This window comes from Protopterus annectens, chromosome 1.part0, assembly GCF_019279795.1.
Source record: "Protopterus annectens isolate FY-2018-M chromosome 1.part0, PAN1.0, whole genome shotgun sequence".
NCBI classification, from domain to species: domain Eukaryota; kingdom Metazoa; phylum Chordata; order Ceratodontiformes; family Protopteridae; genus Protopterus; species Protopterus annectens.
In genome coordinates, this window is record NC_056725.1 from 1240075967 (window position 1) to 1240089760 (window position 13794).

Genomic DNA, 13794 nt, shown 5'->3' on the forward strand with positions numbered 1-13794 from the left:
TGAAAGCTTGTCTTAAGCAGAGAGAAATATGGAGATCATGAAAAAGTACAAATGGAAATGTTTATGGAAAAATTAAATATGAAAAACAGTCAACAGGAAATCCACAGTAATAGATGGTATTGCTGTGGAAGTTTGGAGCTAGGAGGGAAAAACTGGTAAAGATCTGGAAGGTTTTGTTTAACAGTATTTTAAGAGGAGGAGAAGCACCAACATCCTGGAAGAAAGCGCTGGTGTTGGCTGTAATACCTAAAGAAAATAAAGACCCAATCAGACCTATCTTTATACAGGACCATTTCAATCCTAAACCATGATTATAAAGTTTTATGTCTATAATGGCTAAAAGAATGGCAAAGGTAATGGCAGAATCTATAGACACGGATCAATGTGGTTTTGTAGAAGGGAGGCAAACATTTGACAACATTAACACTGATGATCCAGAGGGAAGTTGAATGTAAGAAAATACCACCATTGTTGGTGGGTCTTGATACAGAGAAAGCATTTGAGAGAGTAAGCTGGGAGTTTATGAGCAGGGCAATGGAAGCATTTGCATTCTCTAATAAAATTAAAAGTTGATTAGGAGGATATATGAGGGATCGGAGGCGAAAATTAAAGTGGGTGGGTTCCTCTCTGATAATTTCTGTTTGAGCAGAGGAACCACACAGATGTGCCCTCTTTCCCTTTGTTATTTGCACTACACTCAGAGCCATTGGCTAAGAAAATAGGGGACTCAGAAATTCAACGATATAATTGGTTTGGTTGTTAAGAAAAGCTAACTTTATTTGCAGATGATATTATTTCATACCTGGTAAAACCAGAAAAGTACATTTCAGTGTCGTGGAACATTTTGAAGCAGTTTCAAGTCTTTTTGGGATACAAAATTAGTGAAGCTAAAACAAAGGCAATAGCTGTAAATGATGTACCCACAAACAAATTTGTTCAGCAATATCCATATTTATGGGGACATGATAAAAATGAAGTCCGTAGGAGTATGGATTAAATAGGATTCTGATGTGGCTACTGTCCACTTCAGGGAAAATTAAGGTGGAACAGCCATAGAAGTATGGAATAGGGACCAAAGCAAGAAAAATTTATGCCTCCCTTGGTGATGGGTTCTCCTAGAAGTCAAGAAATGCAGAATTTAATGACAAACAGTTGGAAGAAAAAATTATTAAAACATGATTTCTGTTTCCTCAGCTTCACATACTTTATTAATGACTGGAAAGTTCTTATTTTTATCACTCTTATAGCCACACCTTATGGAGAACTTATCAATAATATGTTTTCATGCTTCCCATTACTCGTTTTACTCTGTTTTAACTTCCAGACTTCCCATCCATACATAACCTTACACAATGCTATCTCCTTTGTGAGCTCTTTTAACCATAAAGACGTAATTTCACCTGCTCTTCATATGTCAAACACCTTATTTAATATTAAATCTGCATTTCTCAACAATCTATCTTTTGCCAGATTATTTTTGATCCAAGACATGATTCTGTCACATAAGGTCTACTTGAGCTGTGTGATGCTGAACTTGTCAAAACCCAATAGACCAACCACAATGTCCTGCTGGCTGGTCTGCATGATGGTGTATATACAAAAATAAAATTCAGTTTTGCATCATTTTGAATGTGATCTATGCCCTACTGCATCCCTCAGTGTCTATATGTAGTACATCTGCTATCACAGCAGCTCAAAAAAGAGAAATAACGTTTTTTTCCCTTTCACTTAAGTTAGTATAACATCAGAAGTCATAAATTTAGAGGCTGCAGTGCAGATGATGTGGCAGAATCCTTTCATGAGGAGTGTGCAGGGAAATCAGTCCTGCAAAAACATTTACAGTGAGCTACAACTTACTTCATGTACTGCAACAGTTTACTGGATAGTGGTAAGATCAACTGTGGTAGATTGTGGATGATGCACTACATTTTTAATCAGACAAAGTAGACCCATCTCTTGCTACTAAATCATACAACTCACCAAAATTCAAAGTCTTTGCTGTATTTCTTTAATTCAGTAACATAAGCAGCTATACTCTCTGTAGAACCATATACCTTCTTGAAGAAAAAATGACAGATGTATGTCAGATTTTTCTTCACCTCACCATTACTCTGAAATATCTATTTTTTTTACAGTAGTACTGCCTGACAAACTCAACCCCATTATAAACTTTCAGGCCTTCTTACCCTATAACATACAGCAGTGTAACACATGGCACCTTCACAGGCTTCTTAGATATACCACTTGCATTACAGAATACACTGGATTTCTGGAGCTACAGTTTCCAATTTTTAGGCAAAATGACCTTCAGAGAAAGACTTTCTGGAGGTTATAGCTACACCATGTTTTAAATCAAGGAAAAAACAACTTACTTGCATTTACTTCTGGGACATTTAATATTTGGTATTTGAAAACATGAATAATGAGACACATACCTCTGAACTGCTATTTAGTCTTACTTCTAGGTTTACTTATGTTGATTATAAAAGCAGATCTATTTATGGATACATGCTTCATTAAATAAATAAAATATGTGTACACATAGACTTCTCATCACTGACTATATTGGGTCTATTACATAAATACCCATTACTATGAAAAATAAAAAGTGCCCCTCTTTCTTACCATTTGCTATGATTTTAATACTTGGAAATTAAAAGGTATGATTAGACACGACCTCCATATTAATACTGCCAGCCCTATCAGCTTTACTTTCAAACTGTGCAGAAACTACAACATGTAACACATTTAAGGAACTCTGAATGAAGCCAAAGGTGCCAATAATTTAAGTTATATACACATTTATTACAGTGACATGCCTAATCTTTCAAACACCTGAGAACTAATCCTACCAAAACTAAAGAGTTAAGTCAAGAATGGGTCAAGTGACAGAAACCGTACCTCTCAGTTGTCCCTACTTTCAGCTCAAAATACAGCTATGTCCCTCACAAACTCTCCTAAAAATTGTGATTTTGGAAGGAAAGTGGTGGATTGCACTTAATAAAAAATGACAATTAGAATTACCAACTTCTTTTACTTCAGAAAATACATGTTAATTCACATTCTGCTATTCAATCAATGACTCAAGTTAATAGTACTAATATTTTAAAAAAGTGTCCCTGATTCTGTAGGAAAACTGTTAGAACTATGAAAGAAACTGTTGGAATAAGATGAAAGGACTCAGTAAAGACTCAGCAAAGGCTATGTAATATTGTGGTGACATTATAGTTATAAAGTGTTGCTTCCTTAGGAGACCAAAAGCAATGTGAGTGTTAATGGTTACATTTGACTCCAAGGCATTTTTCAAAGACCATGGAAGATTAATACCTTACGTAATATTTATTTGTTTGTTTTTGTTGACCAGGACAGTCCAAATGGGGAGAGAAGCCCATTTTCACTGGTGGCCTAGGGGGAAAAAGCTTGACAGAATCAATATCTTCACATAAATTTATAGCATAAAATACAGAAATGTTTCACATAAAATTAATATTTACAAAACTTGTAGCTTAGAAACAGAATTGTTTCACATAATGTTAAAACATATTAAACATTTGCATGATAGTACCACTAACACCAAATATCCTTACCATAGATTTTAGAACTACTTCACATAATGTTAATTCCATTTGTGAGGCTGAAGTGCAACAACACATACAGAAGTTGTTAATGATAGGTATGAATTTTGTTTATGCACACACGATGAGAGTGAAAAAGTAGTCTATTCTTAAGAATTAAAAGTATTTATCAAAAGAGAAATAGTAAAAGAATAAGAAGGAATAAACAATAGTATACTAGAAGAGTAATGTCCATGGAGGTTAGTTAGTCAAATTGAAAAAGTGGATAGTAGGAGTGTGAAGGAATGAAGGAGAAATAAAGAGTTGGTTGGTGAAGGAGGGGTTTATAAAGTAGATGGTAAGAAGGGAGGAGAGGGTAGTGATGGAAATATTCTCTGAATAAAGGGCCTTTCAATGATATTCTGAGAAGAAGTAGCCATCAGTTGTGATAATTATCTTGGTTAGCTTACCTAAGTGTGGAACATGTGGAAAGCCAGGTTTTATTTGTACTGTTTAAGCTGGGTTTTAAAACTAATTACCTTATCTGTTAGATTAAGTGTGAGAGGGATAGAATTCCATAATTTTGAGAAATGTAGTTGGAGTATAAGGAGTCTCCTGCCTTGTTGATGGACTTAACAATAAGCAAGAAGTATTTGTTCCTAGAGCACAGAGCTCAGGTACAGGAGTAGTACTGCTGTATGTTTTGAAGTGAAGGGCATTTCCTTGCATATAGACAAGTGTGTGCGCCATGACTAATTGGGAGCAGGATAGGTAACTGACTAATTCCAGCCAGTTTAGCTTTCTTAACCTGGTGTATTGATGGGCATTGTATGGGGAGTTTTCAGGAAATGTTTCTACTTTGTTATAGCATGTTTCTATTATTTTTTTTTCAGTTTTGTTAAGATTAGTAAGAATAGGAGATGAGTATAGACGAGGTGTGAGTAGGTATGTCCTGGCAATGGATTTTCTGGTATTATCTGTAAAGATACTGTTTAGCCATGTAGAGAGAGCCAAGTTTCATGTGTATGCAGGTGTGTCTGTGTGTGTGTGTGTGTGTGTGTGTGTGTGTGTGTGTGTGTGTGTGTGTGTGTGTGTGTGTGTGTGTGTGTGTGTGTGTGTGTGTGTGTGTGTTTATTTTTATGGCTTGATGGAAGTGCTGGTTGAATACTAGTTGGCTGCTGATTTTGGCTCACAGTAACCTACTTTGAGGAACAGCTTCAATTTTACTGTTGAGAGTTCAAGAATGAGTTTTTGGTGGGAGACTGTATTAAAGGCTTTTGAGAGATCATAGAAGGGGATGAAACTAGTTTACCTTTGTTTCTATTTCAATTTGTGGTATTCATGAAGCTAAGGAGGCAGTGGTTGTGCAATGGCAGGGATTAAAACCATATTGTGTTTTGGATAGGAGATTTTTTGTTAGTGAGGTGGCTGATAAACTTATTGTGGATTAATCTTTCCATAATTTTTGATAGTGATGATAACAGTGCAGTGGGTCTATAATTTGAGAAATCAGTGTTGGTGCCACCTTTGTGCAAAGGAATAATGTATGACATCTTCCAGATGGCTGGTACATGGTTTTCTCTTATTGAAATGTTTATTAATGTGAAGATGAGGAGTGCTGGGACATCTGCAGCTCATTTTAGATATTAATTTGGCAGGTTATCAGAAGCTAAGGCTGTGGTTTTACATTATATAAACTTTTCAAATAGCGGGGATTTGTACAGATTGAAAAGTTGAGCTCTCTGTATTGTTGTTTAATGAGCTTGGTGTGTAAAGAGGGTGTGATTATTGAAAGAATAGTGTTTGTAAAGTATTAATTAAATTGAGCTGGGATATCATCCTTATTGTTATTGATTGTAGGGGTGGGAGTGGTATTAATCAAGTTGGATAATTTTTTCATTGTTGACCAAAATAATTTGGGGGTGTTTTTGTGTTTCTGTTGGAGATTTACATAAAAGGACCTTTACTATTTTATTTATTTATTTATTTATTTATTTATTTATATATATAGGGTTCTAAGTTGTTTGCAAGTTTGGAAAGCATCTTGTGTTTTTTTGTATACCAAAGTTTCCAGGCTTTGTCTTTCTCTGTTTTAAGTAGTTGCTAAGTTTCCTTGGTCAGTGAAGGGAATGGGACTGATATGACTCTTTGATCTAATTGGTGTCATTTCATTTATTATGCTAAGGAAACTATTGTTGAAGTAAGAGACCTCATGATCTAAGGGCAGTGGGTTTAGTGAATTTCAGTTACAGAGGTAAAGGGAAGTGATGAAAGTGCCTTTGTCAAGCTGTATCCCAGATTGTATATTTCTGGCTTAAGTTTTAGTTTTTGTCTCTATACATATGTCAAGAGATGGTTGCAAACACTTTTAGGTGAACATCCAGAAGAGTTTATAGTATTGCCTTTGTTGGTAAGAATTTAGTCCAGTACATATTGCGTATTTTGTTTTGTCTACTCTTGTAGTGGTATGGATTAATTGGGAGAAACCAAACAGATACCTAGTTACAGGCCATGGCATGCATAGCTTTCAATCTTCCATCACTTACTCTACTCTGAACTGCTTACTCCCAGAATCAGGGAAAAATCAGTGACACCTTTATAAATATTAATACTCTTAACTTGAGGCATTGCCAAAATAAGAGAGTGAGTGTGTTAACATATTAACATGCATTTTCTGAAGTAAAAGAAATGTGTAACTCTAATCATCTATCACTTCTCATCCAAAATTGCCTGTTTTAAGAAGGATTACAAGAAGGATTGCCACCTTTGCATCTTTCTATTTCCTGACAAACAAATGTGTCTATATCAGAACATTGAAGTTTTAAAACTTTGAATGTTCTAATATTGACCCGTATTCAGTGAATGCTAAAAATAGCGAAGCTGCAGAACACCGAATTCTTTCCTAGGGAAAGAATTTGGTTGGCCAGTTCTGTGGCTTTGCCATTTTCAGCGCTGTGGTGGAAAGTTACGGGTCGGGTTTAGGTAAGTGTGCGATTGTGTGTACATTAGGGTTAGGGTGCGGGTTAGGTGAGTTAGGGTTAGGGTTAGGGCGCGGGTTAGGTGAGTTAGGGTTAGGGGCGGGTTAAGTGAGTGTGCTATAGTGACGGACCTTAGGGTTAGGATTTGGGTTAAGGTAAGTGGATAGATGGTAATGTATGTACAGTTTAGTGTAGGGTTAGATGTAGGATTTTAAGTGTATGTGTGTGGATTGATGTTTTTTTTGGTGTGCTTGTGTTGTGTGTATGTGTTCCGGAATAGCGAATTTTTTCCTTGGGAAAAAACTCGCTGTTCTGAATGTTCGATATTTTGTGGTTTAGATATTTTCGGTTCGATGAAATAGCATTCGCTGTTTTCATCTTTCAATAGCGTGATATAAACGCAAACCAACTACTCCCCCTGAGCATAATGGAAACTCCCCCCCCCTTGCTTCATATTAACCACTCACTGCTTTGCAAGCCACAACTGGAATCACCATTTTTTAAATGCCATATACAATGACTTCATGTGCAGAATTAGATATGTATTCCTAGGCAAAGTGCTCTAAGGCACTCCCTCCCCTCTCTGCCTACTGTCTTCCTGGCATACACTGCAACATTTCCATTTTCCTGCCCCTTGCCCCCTTATATTATCCAAAGTATTTTTTTCATACTTTCTTTTACTTGCCAGCTTTTCTCTCCATCCTCATCCTAACTGGCCAAGACTGAACTGTAATAACAGTCTAAGAAAAAAATTAATTATATTAGTAGTCTGGGGGCCACTAAGCCCCCACGAGCTCTGGAGATGTAACTGCTCTGAGCTGCATTTAGAGCTTTTTTCCACAACCTTTGGTCCAATGATGACATAAAAAATTATGACTAAGGAAAGAACCTGACTTTTTTTCAAGAAATAGGTTATCTCTGAAGCTTAATCTTCAAGACTGATGACACAGTAGTTACTACAATAATGAGTAGTAGTTATCCATGAACTGGGAATAAAATACTTCTGAGGGCACACAAATTATATCTAAGATGATTGCCTTCCTACCCCCCCAAAAAAATAGCTAATGATTTTCAGTGCACCCAAGTGGAGTTAAATTGGGATGAATGTGAAAACATAAATGAGCACAGTCATATATTTCAAGTTGCTGCTGACAGGCATCTACATAGCATGACTCCCCAGGCATAAAAGGTATTGTCTCTGTTCCCCTGTGAAGTTAAACAGAATAAAATTGAAAACAAAAAAATGAACAGAAAGCAGCAATGTATTTTAATCAATTGGTGTCAGCCCCCCATTGGTGGTGCTGCGGTAGCGTTGTCGCCTCACAGTAAGAAGTTGTCCTGTTCAATTCTCAGCTAAAGCGTCTTCTGTCTGGAGACATGCATGAATGGGCGTACCTTCATTGAAGGTTGTGCGTCAGGGCTAGCAACTCGGCATGTAAAAATCTACTGCCAATCATTAGCGGACCGGAGTTCCGCTGTGGTGACCCCTAACTGAGAAAAGCCGAAAGACACAACAACAACATGCAGCATGCCTCCTTTCCCCTGCCTCCAAAAATAATCACCTGTATACATCTAATCACAATTGTGAAGAAAGTGAAACAATAACATTTGCAGTAATTCATTCCAATTTGGTCCTACACAGTTCATTGGCCCTAGACAAGCTATATAGAGATTCTGTGCACATCTATGACATGTGACTGATGAAAGTTAAAGAAATAATGTCCACATTTGTCCACAGCCAACAGACAAGCTACAGTGACCTTTTTGCATACCTCTGAAGTTTGACTATGGGGGAAATTAAAGAAATAATGACCACAGTATTCCCAGCCCCCTCACAAACTATACCAGTCTCTGTGTTCACCTCTGCATAGTGTCAATTTTAGACAAGGTGGGGCCCACAGCTGAGGACCCTACTAAGCCAGCTATATACCCTGAAGTGAAGCTCTGAGGTTCTAGATGTTATGTGATTCATTTTATTCCTCATTTTTCACTACCCAGGAGATTTATGCATACACCCACCAATATTAGTTTTACACACAAACAGACAGACACACACACACAATCACACACACACACACACACACACACACACACACACACACACACACACACACACATAAAAACACTCATATGCACTGCCAAACTGGCCACATCTACTAAAGACAATCATAAGGCTTTCTTCACATATGTCTGCAATCTCAAGGGATGCACCCAGATCTGCTCAGAACTGGTGGTCAAGGACACCACATACACAATCCCTGTAGATATAGCCAACCTGCTGGCAGACAGGTTCAGTGAAAACTTCATTCCTCTGTCCCCCCATCGTTAAAACAGGACATGCCCAGTACCTGCACCTCTCCCCTTATCTCTACGGAGCGAGTCATCACTGCCTTCCCAAAGGCAAAAAATACAGCCTCCATGGGACCCAATAACATCCCAGGATGCATCCTACATGAACTCAGGCAGGAACTTGCAGCACCATTAGGCACCCTATTCAACCAAAGCCTGAGTACCAGCTTCATCTCAGCCAAGTGGAGGATGGCTACTGTCATTCCTTTGCACAAAGATGGAGTGTCCACCGATCCAGGAAATTATAGACCCATCAGCCTAACTAGCCTGATCTACAAGGACCTCATTAACAATGACATTGGCAACCTCCAGACACTTGATCCAACGCAGTTTGGTTTTGTCAAGGGGGGGAGGTCATGCCTGTTAAATTTGGTTGACTTCTTTGAGACAGTCACCAAGGCCATAGACAAGGGGAAGATGGTGTACACTGCCTACATTGACCTGGCCAAGGACTTTGATACTATTCCCCACTCAGGTATAATAGATAAACTCCCTCAACTAGGCATCAGTCCATATGTTACCAGATGGGTAGCAAACTGGCTTACTGATAGAACTCACCTAGTCAAAATAGAGGAAGCCACGACAAGTAGTAGATCCGTAACAAGCGGTGTACTCCAGGGATTGGTCTTAGGGCCACTGCTGTTTGGGATATACTTCTCAGAGATGCAGGCCAAATCTAGTGGGCTATGGCTGACCAAGTTTGCAGATGACTGCAAGCTGGGTGCTGTCATCAATTCTCTTAGTGATGTGGACATCCTTCAAGAGGTTCTCACCCAAACAAATGACTGGTGCCAGAAACATGGCCTCAAACTGAATGCCAAAAAATGCATCATCATCCCTTTTGGGGAGAATGACATCCCCACAAATTATCACATTGATAATAAGGCACTAAGCATGCAGTCAGTTGTGAGGGACTTGGGAACCCAGGTTGATAGCAAACTGACTTTTGACCACCATATTGCCTCCATTGTATGGAAAGCTTTCTACATGGGTCACCTCATTAGTAAGGATATATCATTCAGGGACAAGGTGGTCATAACATCCCTGTATTCTCCCCATATAAGACCGATTATTGAATACAATGCCCCTTTTGGCATGTACCTCACAAAGCACATGCAGCAGCTGGAGAGACCACAGAGATTCCTCACCCGGAGAATCCAGGGCCTCAAACATCTACCCTACACAGATAGGCTAAAAGTCTCCTACAGACTCCTCAGAGGTGACCTCTGTCTGACATACAAAGCAATCTCAGACCCCGCCCTGATGGGACTGCTGCATATCCGTAAGTCAAGCGCCACTCAAGTAACCCGCACGCGAGATCTCAACCTGGTCTGTAACATCAATATAACTTGTTTGCGGGACAGATTTGTGTCCCAGAGACTCCCCCTTTTGTGGAATAGACTCCTTCTCCACGTAAAGCAAAGTACCTCATTAAACCTTTTTAAGCACAACCTGGATAACTGGATGGAGAACAGAAAATACACCCCTGGGATTCCACCTATGTCCCTGATGGACAGTGGCATAGGGTGCTGACTTGTTGAAACATGGGCTAAATTCTTGGCTAGGCTTGTAAGGTCTTGGCTAGGCTTGTAAGGGCCTCAGGGTCAATAGCCTAGTAACTTCCTATGATCCTATGATCAGATTTGTCACAAAGCAGACATACACACACACACACACATGGATATAACATTCTTTTTACATGTAAATTGGAAGAACATCAATTCACCTATGACATGTATTTTGTGTGTTGTAGAAAACAACAGCACTTGAATAAAATCTACACAGAGACAAGGAGTACATACAGACTCCACACAGATGGAGCCACAGCCAAAAACTAGGACAAAGAAACAAGAGCTGTGAGGTGTTAACAGTACTCACTGTGTCACTTTACTAATGGTGGGTTTCTTTCCCACATATCTTGCCCATACCACCTTAAATAGCCACATATTGTGTGCAGTGCTGATGTCTGACAGTGACTAAAAGTTTAAGAAATTATGGCCAACTTGTTGCTCTTGTATACAATAACACACACACACATACAAGCATAAGCCACAGCAGTGATTTTTTTTTAACACAAAATTTGAATGCAGATAGGAAATCCAAGTGAAACACTAAACATACCTCAGGAATGTGTTAGCTGTCAGATTACTCACACTTTCAAGTACTCACCATCATACCTCTCAGCTGTCCAGATGCTAGCACAACGTCCAGATTTTTGCCTCATTTTTTTATTCTTCTCCTCAGAATTTTTTTGGCAAATCACTGAGGATTTATGTCACTAAACTCTGGCGTACATTTGAGTTTGAGACTTCACATTATTCAGAAAACGCATGCTAACACTAATGTTATTCTAGCAACTTTGTTTATAATGACAATATTTTGTTTTTGGGGCCTTTGTCCCATCATTATTTTAGGTTTTGTCCAGATTTTTTGCACTAAAAGGTTGAGAGGTATGCCTGAAGTAACTGAATTTCTTGACAGAGACCCTGATTTCTGGATTACCTGATTGAGATCCTGATTTCCTGACTGTCAGGAAAATTTCCTAACAGGTGGCAACCCTAGAGGAACATAGTTCATTTTTGAAACAAAATTAGGAAAATACCTGAAAAATATGGACAGTTGAGAGGTAATGTGGAAGTCATACCTCTCAACCTCTTAGAGTAAGAAATCTGGACAAAGCTATCAAACAAGTGGTACAGATAGGAACAATTTTAAATATTGCTCTTACAAACTTAGAAAGTTGATAGAATAACAGGTTTTGCATTAGCATTAATTTTCTGAAGGGAATGAAGTCCAAAACTCAAATGTCTGTCATTATTTTCTAACTTCAGTCTTTAATGATTTGCCACTAATTTGCCAGAAAGCCACAATTTTATGAAAAACGGATACAAATATAAGGCAAAAATCTGGACATTCTGCGAAAATCTGTACAGTTGAGAGGTATGAGAGAACACTGAATTGACATTTTCAACAACAGCGCTCAGAGCGCAGTTAAAATATATCACTACATATTTACAGAGATGTCTTTAAAAAAAATAAACTTGATTTCACATTATTTACCTTGGCTAATAAGTGGATGGATGATAATTAGCATAAATCAACAGACTTCTTTTACACTCAAATCAAAATACGTTTCTCATATTGAAGTACAGGTGAGTGAAATGGTGAAATGAAATAGTCACAGCATAAGCAAACACTTACTAGAAGATTATAAATATCAGAGCGTAAACACAGTAAGCAAACGCCTACATAATTAACTCTTCAAAGCCTAGTCAAAACAACAACAACCAGCATGCTTCGCGGTGTTAAGTAATACCCGGAAATAAGACAATGGAATTACATTTGGTGTGGATTTAGTACAGCTTGTGGGAAGCTTTACTTTTATTGGTTATAAGATTTTTGTTGTTGTTGTTGATATTAGAAAGCTACAATGGGAAGTAAGCGTTTGGGAAGCTGATTCAAGATTCTCTGCCATCGATCAGCTCGTTTCTGCTGTTAAACGAGCTTATAATGGAACGAGCGATGGAGCAGCTAAATGTACAGTTGAGTCGTCTAACGCGTTCATTGAGACGAGCACGGACAGTCGAGCTTCCTGAAGGTAGATTATAGGACCCCGCAAGAAGATGTGTGGATGAGCGCACGTTTTAAAATTGTTTAAATGTGCCCTTTTCGTCAGTTTTTATTTCTTTTTGGGAAAACAGATTTCTATGCAACTGTTGCATGTTAAAATATCTTCCAAATCACAGCGTAAGCTTTGCGAAATTTCGAATGTTGTATTCTCCGCGCTGTGCATAACCTCATAAATTATAAAATTTGGTTTCATTTTGGTATGGTTGTTTGGTGGCGTGTCTTAACAGTATTATAATTGGTTGCTTGGATATTGTTATTGTCGTGTTAAAGATGACATAGACTGTGATTAGTGTATCATACCATGTTATTCTTCTTGAAAAAAAATGTCAATTGTAAGATATATCACTGGGCTTTAACTATAGATAATATATGCAACACGAAGTTGTTAAATGGATTATGGCCGTAGAGTATATCGAATGGGTGTGTTTGATGCTCCATGCGCCCGCATTCATTGGTAGATTGGAATCTGGGAAAAAAGTTTAGCATTCTTTCATTTCCTGAATCTCTGTTTATCACTTTATTACAGTTTGATAAGCGGAAGTCCTTATGGAATGCTTTGCTGAACTCCTTGCAAGTACTAGAGCAAATTGCTATAGGCAGATAAAGTACATAATAGATTTCCTTTGAAAGTTGTCAAGTCCATGTCATATAGCCTTTTGCAAAGACAAAATAGCTTGAATTTTTGAGGTGAAGTCATACTTTCACTCGTGCTTCGGATTATTGAATGATTATACCTGTTAGTTTTCCATACATTTTGCTTTTGATCCGTCTGCCCTTAATAAAATAAAGTCCCAAGCATATCCCTAAACTCTTCGATTTTTTTTGGCTGTTAAATTTGTTTTGACCTTCTAAAATCGTTGATGCTGTGAGAAAAAATAGTGGCATATACTACACAAATAAGTAAAAGGATTACAGTTAAACGCTTCTTTTTCTTCAGAAAACGTATGCTAATGCATGTACTTTAATTTTGACAGCTTTCTAAATCAGTGGTGCTAATATTTAAAAAGTGTCCCTAATTTGGGTTCTTTGTCCCTGAAAAATGTTGACTTTGTCCTTGGCTTTGGTGCTTTGAGGTTCAGAGCTGTATCAGTTTTTAAGATAGTAATGTGTACTGAATATATATATTTTTTCCATTTTATTTCTGAACCTTATGGTAGGAGATGAGCTGTGATTAAGTATTCTCATAATTGTCTGTGATTAAACGTAGCATATGGAGTTGGCGCAGTCTGATATTTCTAACTTCTGCCGTTTCTTGACTTAACTGGTAATGTCTGATTGTGCTT

At 38.0% G+C, this 13794-nt stretch overlaps 1 protein-coding gene across 1 annotated transcript in view; it reads left to right on the forward strand.

Moving 5' to 3' along the window:
* Positions 1-12203: 12203 nt before the first annotated feature.
* Positions 12204-13794, forward strand: part of HACE1 (HECT domain and ankyrin repeat containing E3 ubiquitin protein ligase 1) — a gene marked incomplete in the record, with an annotated part of 1502717 nt that continues 1501126 nt past the window's right edge. The window contains 1 exon segment of the mRNA XM_044065909.1: positions 12204-12479. Within this exon segment, the coding sequence (XP_043921844.1) occupies positions 12392-12479 (88 nt within the window).